The 23,495-nt window shown below is 39.7% G+C and overlaps 1 protein-coding gene across 1 annotated transcript; it reads left to right on the top strand.

The window, feature by feature from the left end:
- The first annotated feature begins 7,511 nt into the window (after positions 1 to 7,511).
- On the top strand, positions 7,512 to 14,959 carry LOC131401051 (zinc finger X-linked protein ZXDB-like). Its single transcript, XM_058536000.1, has one exon. The coding sequence runs from the start codon at positions 7,512 to 7,514 to the stop codon at positions 10,260 to 10,262; it is 2,751 nt and encodes a 916-aa protein (XP_058391983.1). The 3' UTR covers positions 10,263 to 14,959.
- Positions 14,960 to 23,495: the final 8,536 nt, after the last annotated feature.

Here is a 23,495-nt window from a genome sequence, read left to right as displayed (position 1 = left end):
GGAATATCTTCATTTCTCCCACATCTTTGAAGGACAATTTTCCTAGATACAGAATTCTCAGTTGACAGGTTTTTTCCCCCTTCTTTCAGCACTTTGAATATATCATTCCACTGACTCCTGGCCACCAAGTTTTCTGCTGAGAAATCCACTGACATGTTTATTGAAAATATATTGTACACGATGAATTGCTTATCTCTAGCTGCTTACAGGAATCTCTCTTTGCCTTTGGCTTTCAACATTTTCATTTTAATGTGTCTCAGTGTGAATATCTTTGAGTTTATCCTCCTTGGAGTACAATGAGCTCTTTGGTATGTAGATTCATGTCTTTCCTCAAATTTGGGAAGCTTGCAGCCACAACCCAGAAAAGAAAGAGGACAAGACAACCCTTGGGGGAGAGGGAAATATGAGAGGGGCTTACTTGTTTGTGTGATATGGCTCAGCAGCTAGAGGAGGAATCTCTGGGTCAGAGAGCTCTGAAGGCAAGCAGTGGTGTTTTATAGCCCCTCACTTTGTCTTAACTATGGCTAGCATATGTTGGGTGCAGTTTTGTGAAATATACAAAGAAGCCAAGCTCTAAATGGCTGAAAACATGCTTATTTGGGCTGTATTTAAAGCAATTGCATGCATGAAACTTTGAGTTTGGTGCTGGTGGGCTTTGAGCTAATGGTCCTAGCCAGCTGTGAAGAAGTAAACAACATAGGGGTCAATATACACAGGCCATCTTTAACTCACTTATAAAGCAGTATGCCACTTAGCCACTCTGATTAATCTGACTGACAGAGGCAGAGATAAAATCTATACAATTTATCAGCCAATTAGCTTTTCTTTAAAGTGAATAATAAATCAAAATCTTCAAGGCCTTTTTTTTCTTTGTTTATTTTAATGTGCCATTGCTTTTTGCATTCTGGGTCATATTTTCCAACTATTTCTTCATGTGCTATATGTGTACTTTTTTTCTTCACTGTTAGTAATGAACATCTCAAGCAAGGTCCTGCTTTTCAGTTTGATCCAAGAGCCTCTCTGATTCTGATGTGAGCCACTTGGGGGCACAATTATGTGTCAGAAGTCTGATATTTAAGGAACACTCTGGACTAGGTACCTGCTGTTGGGAAAATGAATAAGTGATGAGCATCTATTGCAAATACCACTTGATGAGTCAAGTACTCAAACATGCTAACTGGGTTAGATTGTTCCATTACGAAAAAATTCCAACCAATTCCTGTCCACAGTTCTTCCTTTTCCAAGTACCTCTTCATCCTTCAAGATCCCACTCTGAGGTTGCATACCAGCCCACAATAAACCTTCGGAGAAGTGCTTTTTCTTGGAAAGGTAAGTAAGTCACGTGCAAGACAGGCTTAGGCAAAACGCTGCTGGTGGTTGGGAGCTAAGAGCTCTCATCAGCCTGATTCTGGAGATTTGGGGAGATGCTGAGGAAGAAAAATGACCATATGAGTCCTCTGGGCTTCGAAGCAGGGACCTTGCATCTGCATGTGTGGGATAAATGATGTGAAAACCAATAACTCCCCGGCCGAGCAGGCTGCAGGAAAAAGGTTTTCTTCTGGCCAAAGTAGCCATCTGGCTTGTGAACCTCTTTTCACTCCAGGCCCTGCCTTCTGCATTGAGTCTGAATCCACAGTTAACCTCACAGAGAACTCAGAGCCAAAGCCAGACCCAGGTGAGACAGTCTAACTGTGGCTTGGGGTCTTGGGGACCATATTCCTAGAGGAGGCAGGAGCGAGGTGAGGACACCAGTGAAATGGACAGAAGTTGAAAATAAATGTGGATAGGTAGTGGTTTCTCTCCTCACCAGATCACATGGATAAAAGGCGAGTGAAATGTAGCATGTATCTTTCTGAGAAGTTAAACTGTCTTCAGGACACGAAGAGGGTTGACCTCCCACGGATCTGGAGGGTAGAAGGTCAGATCCTGCAAAGTACCCTGCTGAGCAGATAACCGAGACAGTCCTTCCCAGCCATGTGCTCTGCTGGCAGACAGTGCGGAATTTTCCAGAGGAGGGCTCAGGCCATCAGTCTCTGATGCTTTTTCTAGTCTCAGAGAGATGCTGTTCAGAGTGTCCTCTCTAGGGAGAGGATTGTCCCGACAAATCTGTTTCTTGCGATCAGATTCCTGTGAGGAAGTCAGAAGGTGCCAAGCTTGCAAATGGCAAGGAGTCAGGGCCTGGGCAAAGTCTTGACACGGCCACGCAATCCCTGAGTGTGGTTTGGGGTGTTTGTAGTAAGGAGAAATGGAGAGGGAAAGAAAAGCCTCACACCCATATAAGTTTTGAGGGAAAACTGGAACTTGATATAACATAGCCAGGGCATCTTGCATCTTCACAAGCTGCATTACATTCTGAGAGTGGGTGCAGGGCGTGGGGAAGGTTTCTGTGGTGCAGTAGTTGTCAAAGTTCACCCAAAGTGCAACTGGTCCCCAGGCATAAATACAGATTTTACCCCGGCCCCATCCCCTCTTCCCTCAGTTGGACCGGGGAGAAACAACTACTTGAATTTTCAGGAACTACTAAACCTTGGCTCTCATTCTGCATCCTCTGCCAGAGCATGGTAGGTTGGGGTGAGAGACACAGAGAGTAAGACTGAACTTTTGTGCTGTCGACACCTTCTCCTTTCTCCCCTTTTGCTCTTTCGCTGGAGTTCAGGAATAACAGAGCAGGGGTTACTCCAGTTGTCAATGGGAGGATATGACCCTTGGCGGGTCCCTCCTAGCCCCCGCCTCATGGGGAGCTCTCAAATTCCCCTTCCTCCTGCAGGGAGACACACCTCAGCTACATAGCCCACCTTCAGAAACCACAGATTGGAGGTGTGTGTCTCCACAACAGCTGGCTCTCAGTGATTTCTATGAAGTGAGAGTGCCTGCTTAGATGCTCAGCAGTGACAGCTTCCCAAGTGCCAGGCCTAGAGAGCTGCTCTTCCTGTTAGTGGACAAGTTTCCTTCTCAATATAAGTTGCCAGTTCAATCACTAAAGAATGGATTGTTTGCCACTTAAGAATGGCAAAAAAAAAAAAAGTGCCATTTTCTCCCATCAGCTTTTGTCCATTTTGGAGCCTAAAGCAAATCGAGAAAAGTGCAATTAAAGCAATCGAATTGCCAACATTGGTAAATATATACACTTTGTAACACTAACACAGAAATCTTCTGCCATGCTCCTCCGTGGACAGGGCTCTGTTGGGCATGAGTTTAAATGAAATCCAAGCATCTTCTCTCCCTATTGAGCTCAGGTGCAGCTACCAGGAATGCAGAGCAGCATTTAAGGTATAAATAAATCTCTTCCTGAGGAGAACATGTGCTACTCACACTTATGGTGGGAGAGATAATCTCACCACACACCAAGGCTCTCCTTGCAGGTGAAGCAGGCAAGCCCTGCGTAGGGCTAGAATGCAGAGCTCACAAGCTCTCTGCCCTGAACGCATGACACCCCTTTGTGCAAAACGCTGGGTTTTGCAGCAAAACTCAATTCAGGCCAGGGAACCCTGGCTCCACCAAAAATCCTCAGCAGTCTATTAAAACTCCTGAAATGGCCGGTCAGCTGCTTTAATCATTAATTTGCTGGAGAAACAACAGGATAATAGATACTCCTCCTGGGGTGAGCTAACAATAATAACCCTGGCAGGTGGGGTGCCTACTATTCATGCAAACTAAGAATAGAAGAGATTCCCCTAGACAGATAAAGGATATGAAGCCAATTATCAATGTATTGCCTCCACGCTCTAAATTCACCCTTCAATATATGCTCTCCGATAATGGATGAATTCCTTTAAGCATCCCTCCTTTCAAGTGAGCACGATGCTATGCTTTCTCAGTAGAAGACGCTGCAGGGACACTGAAGGAGGAAGTGGCTCTCCTGTGATTTCTGGTTCTCAGAGCTGTGGGTGTGAGGATATCCTGGGTGCTCTGCCTCAGGCATGAGCCAGAACAACTGTCCTCGTCGAACGTGCAATCCCGGTGTGGCCTGGTGATCAGCGTTCTGTGGCCCTCTTCATGGGGACATCCTGTGCTCCAAGCCACCTGCCCACTGATTCTGTCTGCTTGCTTGCTCTCCCACCCCACCTCATCAACACCAGGTTTAGCTGTTGTAATTCTCCCAACGCTGCAGCCTTCCGAACACCAAGTCCCTCCTGATCCTGTGTACAGGGCATTGTTAGCTCCAGGCCTCCAACTCCACCAGGACCCCTACTCCTACTACACACCCACACATTGGCCATCAGCTGTGGCTAGTCCACACTCATGTGCTCCAGAGGGTTGCTTCCTGCTTACCCTGCAACTGTAGACCAGCTCTGGTTCTGTAGACCAGCTCTGGCACCGGCAAACCAGCAAATTTCTCTACCATCCAGTTAAGTTCTCCTATACCTTCTCCAATGAAGTGTGAACTCCAGCCTTGGGGAGAGGCCCCCATTCCAAGTTTGTCTTTCCTTGGGTACTCTCCCTCAGCCCCAAGATACTATAGTAAGGATGTCCACTATCACCCAGAGAGAGCAGTAAGGGGAAAAAAAAGGAACAAAATGCTTGGAAAGGAAGACATAAGACTGGCATCATTTGCAGATGATGTGATTGTGTACATTAAATTCTACAGATATTTACAGAAAAATTGTTAGAATCAAAAGAGTTTAGACGTTTCTAAATCAACATACAAACGCCAACTGCATTCTATTTACTGGCAACAAATTTAGAAAATAAAAATTTTAAAGATAGTACTTGCAATATATGAAGTACCTAGGATAAAATGTCCTCTTATGGGAAAAATGTAAAATATTATTGGAACACAATATAAAAGTTCTTATTAAAATTAGAGATGCACCATATACATGAATCATACATTCAATCTTGAAAAGAAGTCAAATCTAAAAATTCAACACAGTCCTAATTAGAACCTCTAACAAGCTTTTGGTTGGACTCTTTCTGATGAATTGATAATTTAGATGGAACTGAAACAGGCCAAAAATAACCAAGACACTTTTGAAGAGCAAGGTAGAATTGTCTGGCCTTATCCAATATCAGGATTGACTACAGATCTGTAGTAATTAATATTGATATGTGGAATTTCAAATAGACAGATAAATAGGGCCATGGTACTTAATAGAGAGTATAAAAACCAGACCATCCATAGGTAGACACTTGATTTAGGACCCATATGGCACTACAAATCAGTTGGCAAAGGGCAGACTTCTCAATAAGTGGTTCACTGAGACAATCTGATATGCACATAAAAAAAAAATGGAACTCTACTCAACATCATAAACAGACATCACTTGCAGGTGGATGAAGACCTAACTGTGAAAGGCAAAGCCATAAATATTTTAGAAGACAATATAGAGAATATTTTCATGGCCCCAGGGCAGGGATAGGTTTCCTAAAACAGAAAAGCACTAACTGTAAGGAAAAGAAAGATACGTTTGACTATGTTATAATTAAAATCCTCTGTTCACAAAGGACAGCATAAAGCAAGTGAATATTCTGCCACAGAAACAACAGAGCAAGGGAATATTTTGGCCACACATATAACCACCAAAAGCCTCGTATTTAAAACACATAAAGGACTCATTAAATCAGTAAGTGCAATATGGAAAATAGAATAGAAAAATGGGTGAAAGAGTTGAACTTGAACAGGCCTTTCACAGAGGAGAAAATCCAAAAGGCTCATACACATGAGAATGTGCAAAAGCTTATTAGTAATAGCAAAAAAAAAAGAAATTCAATTCTGGCAATACTTGGTGTAGGTGAAGATGTATAGCAGCAGGAACTCTCTATGCCACTGGTGGGATTGTAAATTGGTACAACCACTACAGAAAACAATTTGGCATCATCTAGAAAAGCTGAAGATACGCATATCCTATGGCCCAGTGATTCTGCTCTTGGATGTATACCCAAGAGACTTTTACACATGTGTCCCATGAGAAATGTGCAAGAATGTTCATTACAGCATTGTTCATAATGATAGTCAAAAAGTAGAAACAACCCCAGTGTCCATCCACTGTAGAATGGTATAATCATATCATAATCACTTTGCTAGAATCATACACTGGAATGCTAGTCAACAATGGAGACAAACGATCTACAGCTACTATGAACAACATGGATGAGTCTCTCAAATAAATATGATACAGAGTGAAGGAGGCAAGCCATAAAAGGAAGCATGCAGTATGATTCCATTTATGTAACTTCATATAAACTATATTGTTTAGGGATGTGTACAAAAGTGGTAAAGCTATAAATAAAAGCACTGAAATGATTATCACAAAGTCAGGATAATGACTATATCCATAGAGGAGGGTGTGGGTGGTGATTGCCAGGAATACAGCGGCTGTATTTTGGAAGGCTGGCTGGGGTCTATTGCTTGACGTTGGTCCTGGTTACATGTGTGTTTGCCTTTATAAATTCTCTAAACCTGGCAGATATGTTTTATGCACTCCTCTGTATCTCAGACATGAGAAACACTTCCTCCAAAAAACATAATAGAAACAAAAATGTGTGACGTAGAAATTCTAATGAGGTTTTAATTGTCATGGATGAAAAACTTGATCTTCTAATCAAAAGATCAGCAAGTGTCCATTATCATTAAAAGAGGGGGAAAGCAGGGATTATTTAAACTATAGGTACCCCATAATCTAGTCATCACTCTAAACCCTTCTCTTGCTAGATATTTCACCCTATATTTATATCAATTCCCAAGTCACTGATGACAGACAAATTGGAGGATCATCATCATCATTAATAAGATCACTAGCTATCACTGGCCAAATCCATTACAGCGAGACCGGGCCACCATACTTAAGTGCAAGCAGGCACACCGGGGTATTGGACATGGTCATCTGTGCATTTTTCTTGGGAGAGTCCAGCTCAGTGATTTAGGGTTTAACCTTATCACATTTAACTGGTACTCCTGTCCAGAGACCTCCATGTGCTGGAAAATCTAGAGTAAGCTGAGGAATGTCCTCATTGTCTTGTGAGATTGGACATGAAATTTACCATGGCACAAGCAATGGTGGAAGGGCAAAGAGTTGGTTTAGGTTGTGCACTGTACAACCCAGGAGAGGGTTGGGTTTTCCAGATTTCAATATAAATTGTTTCATCCTCCAGGCTTTGCATTTCTAGGCTGAACAGTGCTAATCTGTTTTGGCCTCACCTCTTATTCATTCTAATCTCTGCATCGGCAGGACAAAAAATTTAACTCCGTGACAAATTTTCCTGAGGACCTTGTTCACGACAGTTCTGGGTATGGACGTTGTCTGGCGGAACAGCGGGGAGGGGGCGAAGGACATCGTATTCAAGAGGAATCGCTAGCACTATGGGAGTTTAATGTTGACACGTAGTGTATTCTCTCGGGAATTTTCTCTCATCTATCAATCCAGCCAGCCAGCCAATAAACAATTTTTAACACATGAAAAGTGCTAAGCACCATGCTTAGCACTGGGAGGGGCTGGGGGGTGTGTTTATTTTGGTATATACAGTGAGGTACAGATTTAAGTAGCACCATTTATTCCAGCACCATTTACCGAATGAACTGTCATTTCCCCATTACCTGGGAAGACCTCTTCGATTTCCTACTAATATTAACTGTGGAACTTACTTCTGCATACCAGGCTCTGCCTCTGGGCTTTCTATTCTGTCCCAGAGACCCAGTACCAGAATATTTAAATCACTGTGGCGTTAAACACGTTTTAATATCTGATAGGGCCAGTTTCTGCGCATTGCACATTTTTTTCTTCCCTTTCAGGAACGTGTTCGGGCCCGCGGCAGGGGGCGGGGTTGCGCCTCCTCCGCGGCTCTGGTTCCAGCGGAGCCTCACCGACGCGGAGATGGAAATCCCGAGGCTGCTCCCGGCTCGCGGGACGCGACAGGGCGGCGGCGCTGGCAGCTCCGCGGGCGGCGGCCGGGTCCACGAAGGTCTTGACCCGCGGGCTGGCCAGGCCCCCGCGCACCGCCTCCTGCTGCTCCGGGGCCCGCAAGATGGCGGGCCCGGGCGGCGGCGCCAGGAGGCCCGCGCGGCCTCACGGGGCCCTGGCCCGGGCCCGTTGGCGCCGAGGCCCGATCACGCTGGCGGCGGCGGCGGCGGCGGCGGCGGCGGCGGCGGCGGCGGCGACTTCTTCCTGGTGCTGCTGGACCCGGTGGGTGGCGACGTGGAGACCGCGGGTGCCGGCCAGGCCTCAGGGCCTGTATGGAGGGAGGAGGCCGAGCAGGGCTCACGGCTCCAGGGGGGCGAGAGCAGCGCGAACCCCACGGGCCACCCTGCGCTGGGCTCCCGTTGCCTGTCTGCAGTCCCCGCCCCTGCCCGGGCCCCGGCCCAGGCCCCTGCCCCGATCCCTGCCCCAGGCCTGGGCCCCGCCGCGGCCTTCGCGGGCACCGTCACTATCCACAACCAAAACCTGCTGTTGCGCTTCGAGAACGGCGTCCTCACCCTGGCCACGCCCCCGCCGCCAGCCTGGGAGCCTGGGGTCGCGCCTGCCCCGCAGCCGGGGGGTCTGATCGCCCCGCAAGCAGAGGTCCCGCACGCCGCGCAGCCCGGCGACTGCCCCGAGCTGCCGCCCGACCTCCTGCTGGCCGAGCCGGCCGAACCTGCGCCCGTCCCGCCGCCCGAGGAGGAGGCAGAGGGGCCGGCCGCCGCTGAGAGTCCCCGCGGGCCGCTGGGCCCGGGCCCGGGCGTGGTGCTGTACCTGTGTCCCGAGGCACAGTGCGGACAAACCTTCGCCAAGAAGCACCAGCTGAAGGTGCACCTGCTGACGCACAGCAGCAGCCAGGGCCAGCGGCCCTTCAAGTGCCCCCTGGGCGGCTGCGGCTGGACCTTCACCACGTCGTACAAACTCAAGAGGCACCTGCAGTCGCACGACAAACTCCGGCCATTTGGCTGCCCGGTGGAGGGCTGTGGCAAGAGCTTCACCACCGTGTATAACCTCAAGGCGCACATGAAGGGCCATGAACAGGAGAACGCGTTCAAATGCGAGGTGTGCGAGGAGAGCTTCCCCACGCAGGCCAAGCTCAGCGCACACCAGCGCAGCCACTTCGAGCCGGAGAGGCCCTACCAGTGCGCGTTTTCTGGCTGCAAGAAGACATTTATCACAGTGAGTGCCCTGTTTTCCCATAACCGTGCCCACTTCAGGGAACAGGAACTCTTTTCCTGCTCCTTTCCTGGCTGCAGCAAACAGTACGACAAAGCTTGTCGGCTGAAAATTCACCTGCGGAGCCACACCGGCGAGAGACCTTTCCTTTGTGATTTTGACGGCTGTGGCTGGAACTTCACCAGTATGTCCAAACTCTTAAGGCACAAAAGGAAGCACGACGATGACCGGAGGTTCATGTGTCCTGTGGAAGGCTGTGGGAAATCTTTCACGAGGGCCGAGCATCTGAAAGGCCACAGCATAACCCACCTGGGAACAAAGCCGTTTGTGTGCCCCGTGGAAGGCTGCTGTGCCAGGTTCTCTGCTCGAAGTAGCCTCTACATTCACTCCAAGAAGCACTTGCAGGATGTGGACACTTGGAAAAGCCGTTGCCCAGTCTCCACTTGTAATAAACTCTTCACATCCAAGCACAGCATGAAGACCCACATGGCCAAAAGGCACAACCTAGGCCAGGATCTCTTAGCTCAGTTAGAAGCTGCAAATTCTCTTACGCCCAGCAGTGAACTTGCCAGCCAGGGACAGAGGGATCTCAGCGATGCAGAGCTAGTGCCTCTCTTCTCTGACGTGCCTGGCAATAGTTCTGCTGCGGTGCTAGACACGGCATTGGTGAACTCTGGAATCTTGACTATTGATGTGGCTTCCGTGAGCTCAACTCTGGCAGGGAACCTTCCCGCTAATAATAATTCCTTAGGGCAGACTGTGGACCCTCGGGCCTTGATGGCCACCAGTGACCTTCCTCAAAGTCTGGATACCTCTCTCTTTTTTGGAACGACAGCCGCCGGTTTTCAGCAGAGCCCCTTAGAAATGGATGATGTCTCAAGTCTAAGTGCTGGGCCGTTGGGATCTCTGAGCTCTTTGGCTATGAAAAACTCGAGTCAAGACCCCCAAACTTTGACCCCCAGCAGTAAGCTAACAGTGGACACAGATGCTCTGACTCCTTCAAGCACCCTTTGTGAAAACAGTGTCTCAGATCTGCTGACGCCAACCAAAGCAGAATGGAACATACATCCTGACTCTGACTTCTTTGGACAGGAGGAAGAAACCCAGTTTGGATTCTCCAATGCAGCAGGAAACCATGGTTCTCAGAAAGAAACAGATCTTATCACAGTGACTGGCAGCTCCTTTTTGGTATGAACTAACTCTATTCATTCCCCGCCACATGGCTTACTTTTGCTAATTACACTCAATTGTAAGGATATTCTGGACTAAACGTTTAAATGCAGTCATGACTTATAGGTTTGAAAAAGAACAGAGCCCTGGGCTACAAGTTTGGAGATTTAAATTCTGATCTTGAGTCTGGAACTGACAAGTTGTGTGACCCTGAGCAAGTCACTTCACCTATCTGAGCCTTAATTTCCTTATTTATAAAATGAGGTGGTTTGAGCAGATTGTTTCTAAGGTGTTTTCAGCTCTGTGATTTCTTGATAGTATGCTTCTTTCCTTGGAAAAAATTAGGGCATTTTTCAGTGATGGTGTTACATGTGCTTTTTTTCCAAATATGCATAAAATACACATAATGATGTAACGAACATCCATGCACTTGGCACCCAACTTCAACTATTATCAGTTCACAAAGAATCTTGTTTATGTAATCTCCACTGTAACCCTTTTCCAGTATTATTTTGGAAAAAATTCCAGATACCACATCATTTCAACCATAAGTATTCAACATATGGTTCTATAAAGAATGAGCTCTTTTGGGAAAACACTACAATTCAATTATCATACTTAAAGTTAACAATAATTGTTAATAAATATCCAGTCAGGGTTCCAACTTCCAATTGTCTCATGAATGCTACTTGTTTTAATATTTTTGACAATTAGCATCTCAGTAAGTCTCTTAAGTCTTTTTAATATACTGTATGTTTCCCCTTTGTCTCTTTCTTTCCTTGCAATTTTGTTTATGAAGAAATGAGGTTGTTTCATGTGTAGCATTTGCCACAGTCTTAAAGTTTTGGTGATTACATCACTTTGGTGTTAATTTCCTCTACCCTCTGTTTGCTTACTTTGATAGTTGGATCTAGAAACTTGATCAGATTGGAAAATGATTTTTGGGGCAGGAATGTTTCATAGGTCGTCTCTTGTGTTTTTTTATAAGGCGGCACATAATGTCTAGTTTTCTCTCTTTTTGTGATATTTGGAGCTGCTGATGATCAGTGCATTAATTCATGATTACCTGTGCTTTGGATATCATGAACTATTCTTGTAGAGTTACTATTAGCAGAGGAAGAAATGCTGTTTAAGGCATTTATAAAAGTTGAATAGAAGTATTATTCTATGCCAAAATATTTTCTTAAATAATGATAGAAATAACAAGAAAAAAAATGTGTTGGCTATCTCATTGTTTATGTTACTGACCTCTTTTGATGATGGGAGGCTTTGTTGTTGTAGAAATTGCCAGCCAGGATTTGACATGAAACAGGCCCAGGATCAAATTTGTGTTGGATAAGTGGCATTGAGTAAATTAGTTTCACTAAGCTTGTCTCCTAGCTGTCAAATGGTCATAGCTGTCCACACACATAGCTAACACACCTCAGAGTATTCTTCTTTTCTAGTTTTTAATATGTAAGAAAAAATATTATGTGCTTTGGCATATTTTGATGAATTTATATAATCTCTTTTACCCTCTCAGTCCTTCCTGCTGTAAGGGAGAAATTGGGATAATTTAATCCTATTCAGACAGTAAGGTTTGTAGAGTTGGGTGAAGCAGTATAGGGAATGTCTTTATTCCTTCCACTGAATAATTTCCCCCCCAGAAATTTCTATGGGGAAATGTCAGGAGTGGTGACATTGCTTTCAGGTATATCTGCATCCTTCTCCATTAGATCAATTTCTCACTGTCTTTGTTCTTCTTCTGAAGTCAGACCGCACTGTGACTGTGGAGCCTGCTGTTGCATGAAACTCTGATAATGGAGCAGAGAAGGTTTGCTCATCTCTGTGGTCTGGAGAGCTCGCTGTTTGCACTTTCCCCGAGTTGGAAGGAAGGATCGAATCTGAATATTGTGTAAACTGTGTGTCTTGTATGGGTGTAGCATTTTGATTTTTTGGAACATCTTCACAACTGGTGTCTTACTTCTCATTCAGATCAACCCTGTGTGGTAGTTTTGGCAAAATCTATGCTGTAACTCATATGACAATTTAGCCAACTCACATTCCAAATGGGCCTTGGCTAGTGACAGTTCTATATATAGCTTAAAATAAAGGAGAAAGGTTCTTTTACCTCTCCCTTCCCATCCATCCAAGTTTCATAATTCATTCCTGTGTCATAACTAGCTTCTCTTTTCCCCTTAATTGGTTTCTGTTACTTTCTGCTTACTTTCTTCCCACTCTCCCTTGCATGTGCATTCTAGTCCTTCCCATGCCTTTCTTTTTTTGTTTTTTAAAGGAGATATCTACCCTGCTACTATTCCGCAGACTTTCTCCTCATGGCCCATTTTCTTCCAATGATAACATCTGCTGAGTGTACACTGCAGTTCTGTGTGTACAGTAAGAAGTTATTTTATGAGCTTAGCTAATGCTGTGTATATATATGACTCAGATGATAAAAGAGATTATTTTCTATATTGTTCAGATGAGAAGTGGATATGTGTTTCATTATTTCCATTTTTTAAAAGTTTTTGCCAAGGAGTTCTGCTAATACTCTTATTTGCTCTAGTGTACTAGTCCAGTAGTGTTTGCGTGTGAATGTCTATGGATGACAGTTAATTGTAGCACTTTGGCAGTGTACTAAAAATTTGCCACTTTGAAATGTTTCTGTACTGTTTGTGGGTATACACACATGCATACACACACACATATTTTTTAAAGTGGTTGTATTCATTTAGTGAAAAACAAAAAGTAGGCATACTTTTGTAAATCAGAGAAATGCTCAGCATTTCATTGTGTTTACTCATTCAACGGTTTTCTTTCTTTGCTTTGAAAATATTTGTATTCGTAAAGCACATTTCAAAAATATTGTCATTCATTAAGACCTCTTAAATAGATCTTAAAAAGTGTCTGGCAGATACATGTGTCGAGGATTGAAATGAACACACAAGTAGCGAACATCAAATAAATCATCTAAATATGAAAAGAATTTAATACTGTGACTTCATTTTTTAATTCCTTAAATCAACTTCCTCCCAATACAAAATCATAAAATATATTTTTTCCTACTCACTGTTGGAATGTTCAAAGGACAAATGTCACTTTTCTCAAAAATAAAAGCTTTTATTTGTCCGTGGGCCAACAGTTTCATTGGACAAATATGTTCAAATGAGTTATATTTCAGCATCGTTTTCTAGAAAAATGGTGAACCCTTTTATACTTTCAAGGTAAGAAGTTTAATTTCTGTTGGTGGTGGCATGAAGTTGCCATCACTCCTTTTAAATAATGGTACATGTTTTAACTTAATCCTATTTCCTTTCTGCTTCCCCTGAGTCATTGGTTTATTAAGAAATCTTGACAGTTGAAAACAATAACATGAGGGCTTTGAAATAAGTCTGTTTCTAGGGGCTCTGTTGATCATAAGTTAAAAATATATTGCCGTTGGCATTTTTACCAATTAGTATAATTAATATAACTCAATGCTTGAGTAGCAGGAGTGAAACATGGATAGATTAAGTTTATTTATCTCTGTGACCTAAACTTTTTATGTTCTTATCCAGGAATATATGAGAATGCAATTTGTTACCTGGACTTTCCACTGTATTTATTTCAAATTAAATATTTATTAAGCATCATTGTGCAAATTACAACATAACATATTGAGGGTTCTATGAGAAGAGTAATATGCATCTCTGACCTTTAAGGAGAGCACAGTTGATGGGAGGATATAGAAAAACATATATTGAACAATTGGAGAACAAAAACAGAAAAAGTTTAATTTGGTACAAAAATGACTGAGAGGTGAAAAAACAGTAAGAATAATGAGGAGTTTATTCTGGACACAGTTGAGACCCAGTGAATATGTATTAACAGAGGAGTCAGATGATGAAAATGATGTCTTAGAAAGGTTAATGTAATGGAAGTGTACAATGTGGATTAGATGGGAGAATGGAATAGGAAAATTAGAAATCTTTTGTAGTAATTCAGGTGTGATATGATGAAGCATGAAGCCTGGACTAGAATGGTGTCAATGGGAAAGAAAAGGAAGGATCAGATATTGAAGATGTTTTCAAATTGAGGAAGGAGTATTAGTGCCTTATTAGGAAGATAGATCGATATCATCATAGAGAAACTGAGAGAGAAATCAGGAATGATAATTCAGGTTTCCTTGACCACTGTAATAATAGTATTTTTACTAACAGAATGAGAGAAGTAAGGAAAAGTCCTTTTCAGAAATGATTGTGTAAAGATGATGTTTCGTTAAATGATAATTGATAAATCATAGTTATCCCTGCATAAGCTATCCATATTTTTGTTTATCCACTTTCTAGATGAGAACTGAAGGACACTACCTTTTTCTTGGTTCCCTCAGGCATGCTCAGAACTACCTACAGTTACAATTCTTTTACTTCCCTTTGAATTGCTAGAGGCCTCCTCATCTTGTCTTGAATGATCTAGATCTGCACTGACCAATATGGTAACTACTAGTCATATGTGGCTATGGAGGCCCTTGAAATGTGGCTAGTATTACTGAGAGACTGAATTTTTAATTAAATTAGGTTAATTTACATTTAAATTTAAAACAAATATTTTTCTGTTAAACACCACTTTATTGTTTTAGTAGGATTAAATTTCACTTTAACCAATCAAAATTTACCATCCAAATTGAGGTATCCCATAAAATACCAGATTTTGAAGGCTTAGTACAAAAATTTTAAATATTTCATTAGTATTTTTATATTGATTACACACTGAATAATATTTGAATATTTTTTCAGCTTATTGAGGTATAATTGAGAAAACTGTAAGATATTTAAAATGTGCATCATAGTGATTTAATATATAATTGTGAAAGGATTCCCACCATCTAGATAATTAACACATCCATCACTTCACATATTTATCCTTTTTTTGTGTGTGAGAACATTTTCTTTTAAATATATTTACTTAAAATATAATATTAAAATTAATTTTACCAGTTTCTTTTTACTTTTTTAATGTGGCTATAGAAAATTTAAAATTACACATATTATCACAATTAAAAATTCTTAAAAATTACACATATTGCTCTTGTTATATTTCTATTGGACAACACCAATCTGGATATTACATTACCTCTCCACACTACTCTGCATCAAAATGAGCTGTGCAGTCTCTGTTGTTCATCGAGTGTCTTTTGTACTACTGCTTTCAAGATTCAGTGACTATTTTATTATGTTAAAGGTAAAATAATCTATATGTTATCACAAGACTTCGCCATCGTTTGGTGAAGTTTTGCCTTTAATTTAAGCAGTTCTTTGTGAAAACTTTATTGGAGTGAGTATTACCTGCATTTGTCTCAGTTAGAGCAGGCAGGAATAAGATTGTCAAATCCAGTATCCCTGGTTCTGTGTATTGGATCTGTGTGAGTTTGACTTGGGGCTCCTTAGCCAGAATCACTTCTGTCACTAGAGAAAATCATGAGACAAGTGATAGCATGAAAACTTGTAGGACGCAGCCTCAGCATGGCGGGAAAAGCATTGCCTCGGTGTGCGCCCGGGATCCGAACCCAGGCCGCCAGTAGCGGAGTGCACGCACTTAACCGCCAAGGCACGGGGCCGCCCTGGACGTTATTTTGAAGGTAACTTCATCATGTAGACAAACTAGTTGGAAGGAAGGAGACAGTAATTAATTTCATGTAACATTTGAGGCTGAGAATTAGATTTTAACCGGGAGGAAGCTAAAAGTTCACCAATGCTCTGTGGCAGGGAGGGGTCAGGTAAACAAGCTTGTGTTTTTATTTCTAGGTAAAAGAACGGTAGCTTAACACTATCAGTCTGTTCTAGAATAGCAAAATAGAACTTTCTTTAATGATAAGCAATTTTAAGTGTCCAAGATACAAAACAATCACAAAAGGTAACAAAAACAAACACACTTTGAAATCTCAGACATTCTCCTTATAGCATAATTGCAAAAGAATGCTATTTATTTTAAACAAGACTAATCTCCTTCTTTTTATTTATTTATTTATTTATTTTTAATTTTTTGTTTATTGCAGTAACATTGGTTTATAACATTGTAAAAATTTCAGGTGTACATCAATATACTTCTATTTCTACATAGATTACATCATCTGTTTACAATATAAAATGGGAAAATAACTTCAGGGCGAGATTTAGCTCACATGACAGAGGGAAGCTGGCCACATGTGTGCTTGGAAATTGGCCAGAATAGAGAACCCTAGTGGAAATTCCAGCAAATGGAGCAGCAGCAGTTTATTCCAGGCTAGTTCCAACTTTAGTGATGCCACAGTGAGTCCTTTCCTGTCAAAAGTGCCTGCATCAGAAAGTTAACACCTACTAGAGTCAAACCTTAGTACTTGCTATTTCTAACAAAATTTAGCATTTTTCCCTCAAATTCACATATGTTGTAGCTTCCTCGTGCTAATTATTAATTATTTTGTTATAATTTTAACAATAATTCAATCAGATTTATGATAGTGAAAAAGCAAATGTCAACATTTAATACCTTATCTCCACTTAAAAACTGTTTTGACTCAATAAGTTTTTTTTGTGTAGGGGGGCATATTTTCCCACATCTATTTGAGTATGTCTCAATCTTTGGATGTTGGAAGCAATAACACTTAGAGCTCTTTATTTATTTATTTTTTTTTGGTGACAAAGATTGGCCATGAGCTAACATCCATTGCCAATCTTCCTCTTTTTGCTGAGGAAGATTGGCCCTGAGCTAATATCTGTGCCCATCTTCCTCTGTTTTGTATGTGGGACGCCGCCACAGCATGGCTTGATGAGCAGCATGTAGGTCTGTGCCTAGGATCCAAACCTGCGAACCCTGGGCCGCTGAAATGGAGCGTGCGAACTTAAACACTACACCACCAGGCCGGCCCGAAAATTAGAGCTCTTTTAAGATAAATATTTAGGGGGCTTGCCTGGTGGTGTAGTAGTTAAGGTCATGCACTTGGCTTTGGCAGCCCGGGGTTCATAGGTTCGGATCCCGGGCATGGACTGATGCACCACTTGTCCAGCTATGCTGTGGCAGTGTCACATATAAAGTAGAGGAAGATGGGCAGTGAGGTTAGCCCAGGGCCAATCTTCCTCACACACACAAAAAGGAATATTTAGAATGATAGCCTTGGAATATCGGCTACTTTGAAAATGGAGAAAGTGAGGCAGGCTTCTCCCCATTCATAGATCAGTGATAGAGTTCTTCGAAAAAGTTGAGGAGTAAAATATTAAGTAAATTCTGTGCTAAGATCAATTTCATAGGAAAAATCCTATTTGATTCTATTATTTAAAATTATCCATTTATATTTATCAAGTTTGCCAATGAATATGATCTTCCATATTGTATGAACATATAGAAGCCCATTTTTTAAAACTCCATGTAAAACATTGTCATTAATTGGGACCTTAAAATGTTGACTAGCTGGTATTATATTTTATTTTTACAAAGGTCACTTTATAGAACTTAAACTTTGAAACCCAAATATAAAATATACACTATCCTTAAATATAATAATATTTCATTATATTTTATTTGGGAGGTGATTCTGACTATGATTCATAATAGATTCTTCTGCAACAACAACAAAAATATTTCACAAATGTAAAATGTAACGTGGATTTGTGGCTAATATTGAATTAACTTTCCATTCATATATCCATAGTAAGACAGTAGTAAAGAGCATTGAAAATTCTTCCCAAAGGTTGAAAAAAGAATGCACTATGGTTAAAAAAATAAGGAACATTTTTACGATAGGGTCACATGTTTTTCTACTTTCTTAAAAATCTTTGATCAACCACATCTGGATAGAAATTTCAGTAGCACTTTTTGAATATTTTCTGTATTTTCCAGTTACAGTTAGCAATATAAAGCTATCAAATAGACATTATTACAGTAGTTAATGATTGTCTCTCTACTACTAGCTACATAGAGAATCACCCAGAATCCATAGTAACCAGTGAAGAGAGTAGTTTCTTTAATTTAGGCCACCATATGAAATGCCAAAATGTAGTCAAATTAGAGCTTATTATTTTACTTGACACTCTGAGTAGATGGTGCTTTCCACAAGAAATATTCTGTAGAGGAGTTTTTCTTTTCCACTTACAGCGGATATTTGAATCAGATCATTGAAATTACTAACATTTAAAGTTTTTACTTATTTGGGATTTGTTGATTATTCTTTTTAATACACAGTCAGATGAATGCTTATATGTAAGCATTTTTGAAACTATATTATGTTTTAATTATTTTTTTATTTTGTTTCAAGCAACCACATAGCATTTCACAGTTTTTTCATTTATAGAATTTATATTTACATATTTTTTGAAGTACAACATACGTGCAAAAAGTACACAAATATGAGTGTATACCTTGATGAATTTTCACCAATATGAAAGACAGAACTGTGTAACCACCACCTTGCCCAAGAAATAGAACTCTACCAGCTCCTTAGCTACCCCTTTTGTATCCTCTCCCTTTCAAAGTCCCCACTCTTCTGCAATGATAACCACTATCCTGACTTCTAATGTTATCAGTTTTGCTGATTTTATAAATGTATATAAAATTATATAGTAAATATTATTTTATGACTGGCTTCATTTCCTCAACATTATGTTTGTAAGATTTATTCATTTTATTGAGTGTAGCAGTTAACTCATTTGAATTTCTATATGGAATCACATGATATGCATTCAAAAGTCGATGGCCATTTGCATTGTTTCTAGATTTGGGCTACTGCAAATAGTGCTATTCTTGTGTATATATTTCAGTGCGATTGCATATAGATTTCTGTTGATTAAATACCTAGGAGTAGAATGCTAGAGTCATATGATAGCATATGTTTCGAATTAATTAGTTACTGTTGGTTTTCCGAAATGGTTTATAAATGTAGTGTGTAAGAGTTCTATTTGCTTCATGTCCTTGCCAACCATGGGTATTTTCATCTTTTATTAATTTTAGCCATTCTGATTGGTTGTCTAGTAGTACTTTATTGTGGTTTTAAATTTGCATTTCTCTGATGACTAATGAGCTTGAAAACCTTTTCATGTTTATTGGACATTTGGATATGTTCTTTTGAATGTGCCTATTTCGGTCTTGTGCTTATTTCAGTGAGTGAAAGTTTTGTCTTTTTTTTCTTATTGATTTTTAAGAGTTCTTTATATATTCAGGATAAATAAACTTTTTGGTTAGATATATGACAAAGATATTATCTCACACCTTTCCCTCTTATAAATAATGTTTTTTGATGAATAAAAGTTTTAACTTTAACCAGGTCCAGTTTTCAATGTTTTCTCTTTTGGTTTGTGCTTTTTGTCTTTAAAAACACTGTTGCAGGGCCGGCTCCATGGCTTGGTGGTTGAGTGCGTGCGCTCCGCTACTGGCGGCCTGGGTTCGGATCCTGGGCACACACCGACACACCACTTCTCCAGCCATGCTGAGGCCACGTCCCACATACAACAACTAGAAGGATGTGCAACTATAACATACAACTATCTACTGGGGCTTTGGGGAAAAAAAAAAGGAGGAGGATTGGCAATAGATGTTAGCTCAGAGCCGGTCTTCCTCAGCAAAAGAGAGGAGGATTAGCACAGATATTAGCTCAGGGCTGATCTTCCTCACAAAACAAACAACAAAAAAATCACTGTTGCATACCTCAAGATTATGAAGATATTCTACTATGTTACTACTTTCTAGAAACTTGTTTTTCCTTTCACATTTCTATCCACAATCTACCTTGAATTAATTTTTGCAAATGCCCCATTGATTAAAGACACTACCCTGTCATCATTGTTTTGCAGTGTTCATTTTGTCACGTATCAAGTGTCCATATGTGTTTGAGTCTGTTTCTGTGCTGTTTGGTTCCATCTGTCTGTCCTTGCACCAGTACTACTTTAGTTTTATAATAAGTCTTGATATTTGGTAGTGTAAATTTCCCAGCTTTGTTCTTCTTTAAGTTTATCTTGACCATTATAGGCCCTTTGCTTTTTCGTATACACTTAGAATCAGCTTGCCAATTTTCACAGCAAAAGTGCTTGGACTTTATTTGGGATTCAATACTGAGTCTTCTAATTCATGAACATAGTATATTCCTTCCATTTAAGTGTTTTTTTAATTTCCCTTGAGATATATATATATATGCATGTGTGTGTGTGTATGTGTGTGTGTATAGATAGATATATAGTTTTCTGTGTAGAGATTTGTACAAATATGAATAACTCTAAAACCTCTTTTATCCTATTACAGTGTACTATTTATTCTTGACACATATCAATATTAACTCTTTTTTCACAATTTGTTTTTCTTCTTTAATTCAAATCCTTTATCTCCAAGACCATTTGTGAAATTGTGTTTATTTTGTGTTTTGATTAGAATATGTCTAATGTTTTGGTTAAATGCTGAATAACAATGGATACTTTGCCTTTTTTCTGAATATATCTGACTGCTAATGTATTTAGATATCCAATTCATATTTTGTGAAAATAATTTGGATACACTATTGATACATTTTATGAATATTTCTAGTTCTGTTTTCCTTTCTTTATAGAAAGGAATTTATGTTAAACATTATGTTTAATAAAGTAAGTCTTCTCTAAACCTGTAGATGATATTAAATAATATGTATGTAAGTTCCTTTTTGCTTGAAATTTTTATAAGCTGCATTACATTTAAGGAATATGTGGTCTTGAAGTTATGAGGAAAGATTCTGGCAAAATCATTCTCTTTGTCTCTCTAACAATACATAGATTCCTTAAAATGAGAAGACCTGATTTTTATTGTGATGTTTTTAATTTCCGGAAATAGCAGTGCTTCTTGTTTAAATGCAACAAGAAGAACATTCTTTACAAATGTGTTCCAAGTGGTAGATTCAAATAAAATTATTATGTAAAACATTATTAACTAAAGCATGTTCAGTAAAAACTCCATTTTTACCTACTCTGTATAATCTTGTAATGTATGGCCAGGACACCTGGCTCTTCTATATTCTATGTTCTACTTTAGTCTTAGGGAATATTTCAGGATGATTGTTTTAGAAATAAACAAAAGAAGCATAACTGTTTTCCTGTTTTCAAGTATTCAAATTAATATTTAACCTATTTCTTTTGTGTTAGAAGATTGTAGCATTCTGTGCTTTCCCAGGGGCCTAGTTAAAGATGAATTAAGTAGACATGCTTAGTGTCTTAGATTTTAGCCAAGAATAAATGCCTGCTGAATTAACCAAATTTCATTTAAATGAAAGATCAATGTGTACTAAACTTCCATCTATTTAATTATTATCCACTAATGTCCAATGCATTATTTTGCATATATTCTCTTTACCAGTTAAAAATATATTGCATTTGTTAAATATTTTCTACTTTTCAAACATTAGCATTGTAACATATATTAATTCTTTAGAATAGGCTCCATTTCTATCATCTGTACTATACAAATTTCAGAGAGTAACTAAACTCAATAGTTTCTACTTTGTGTCCTGGAATATTACAAAAACAAATATGATGGTATGTACAAACGTACAAAGAATAAAAGAATAAAAATTTAAAGCTGAAGTATATTTAACTTTATTTGTCAGATTAACTGAAAAGATTTCTAGGCTCTGTTCAAATGAGCTTGAATAAGTAGCAATACTGAAATAATGGAATGATTCTATGATATTTATTGAGAATATCTGTATACAGTTTTCCCAGATTTTTCTGTAATTCTAAACCCTTTTTATCAACTTGATTTTCCTGCATTATTTGAATTAATACATTTTGTTTTGCCTTTCCAGTGTCATTTATCTAAGCTCAGATGCCCCACAGACACCTCAAACTCAGCATGTGCAAAATGAATGTGTCCTATTCAAATATTATTTCTTTCATTGAAAGGTATCTTCATTATGTCTCCCAGTTGACCAAGCCAAAAATCTGGACATCACCATTGCCTGAATCCCTCTCCATCTATACTCACAGTCAGTTATCACCATGTTCTGTCACTTAAATGCCATAACCATTCCTGAAAAGTGTCCCCACCTCTTCATGCTTAATACTACATCCTTGAGTCAATGTACTATTTTCATATTTTCACAAAGTGGTTAGAATCTTTCTGAAGAATAAATCTGCTTTTGTCACTGCTTTTCCAAATCCCCTTCAGTTTCTTCCTGTTAGTCTTGGAATAAGATACAAATTTCTTATGTCTCCAGCTTCTACTTCTTGCCCTATGAATATAATCTTGCTACACTGAACTTCTTTCATTTCTTGGAATGAACTTCTTTTACTTCTGGATATATATGTATATATCTCCATGACTAATATACCATGATACTATCGCTCTTATCACACTATGTCATAGAATTGTCTGTAGTATTCACTAAAGCATAAGCTTCCTGAAAGGAAGGATTGTTTTAGTCTTCTTCACAACTATAAGCCCATTGCCTCAGAGAGTTCCTGTCTGAATATTGAATGAATATTACCTACAGGAAATATATTAGTACCCTACCTACTCCCTGGGCAATTAGAATAATCTTTTTAAAACAGAATAGATTATTTAATTCTCCTAAATTAAAACTACCTTTTTGTAAAACATTGGATTTCCTCTATAAAAACGTTCTGCAACATTTTATTAAAATGTGTTAAGTAGGAACATGAAGATTTTCACAAAATAAAGCTAACTCTTTGAAGGCTTTGAAATCTCTCAAATAATGCTGTAAAATAAAATGTAGAGATATATCAAATTTGTAATTGGCCTTTGTCATATATGCTATATAATTCTTTTTTTAAATTTCTTAGCACTTTTATAAGAGGATTAAGAAGGTAAGAAATACATGTAAGAAAGTCTGTGTGTGTTCTGTGTGTGTTTATGTTTGTGTGTGAATGATGTGTGCCATATTTAGAACAAACCAGCATAATTTGGAAGAGATTCTATAGGAAATATTGAAGAAAAGACAAGAAATACCAATATTTGAAATGTTTCAATTTCATTTATTCTAAAGGTTAATGCCTGTGTGTATCTAGGATCATTGTTTAATAATTGTTTATTCCCCATCTCTCATCAACCAGAAGTTAATAAATCCACTAACTTTAAAAGAAAATAGTAGACTTCTGGTTTTAACTCCAACACGTAAAAAGATTTGAAATTCTCTCTCCCATCCTTATGACAAGAAAAATCTGAACAACCTGAATATCAATTCCTTTCCTTGGACCCATCAAAGAATTAAGTTCATAGGGCAAACTACCTCCCTGACATGTGGAGAGGCAGGTGAATACAGAAAATCACATCCAAGATCTGCTTACCTGCAACAGA

Source organism: Diceros bicornis, chromosome X (genome assembly GCF_020826845.1).
Source record: "Diceros bicornis minor isolate mBicDic1 chromosome X, mDicBic1.mat.cur, whole genome shotgun sequence".
NCBI lineage: Eukaryota > Metazoa > Chordata > Mammalia > Perissodactyla > Rhinocerotidae > Diceros > Diceros bicornis.
The sequence above is the reverse complement of the archived record's forward strand: the minus strand, read 5'-3'. Positions and strand labels throughout refer to the sequence as shown.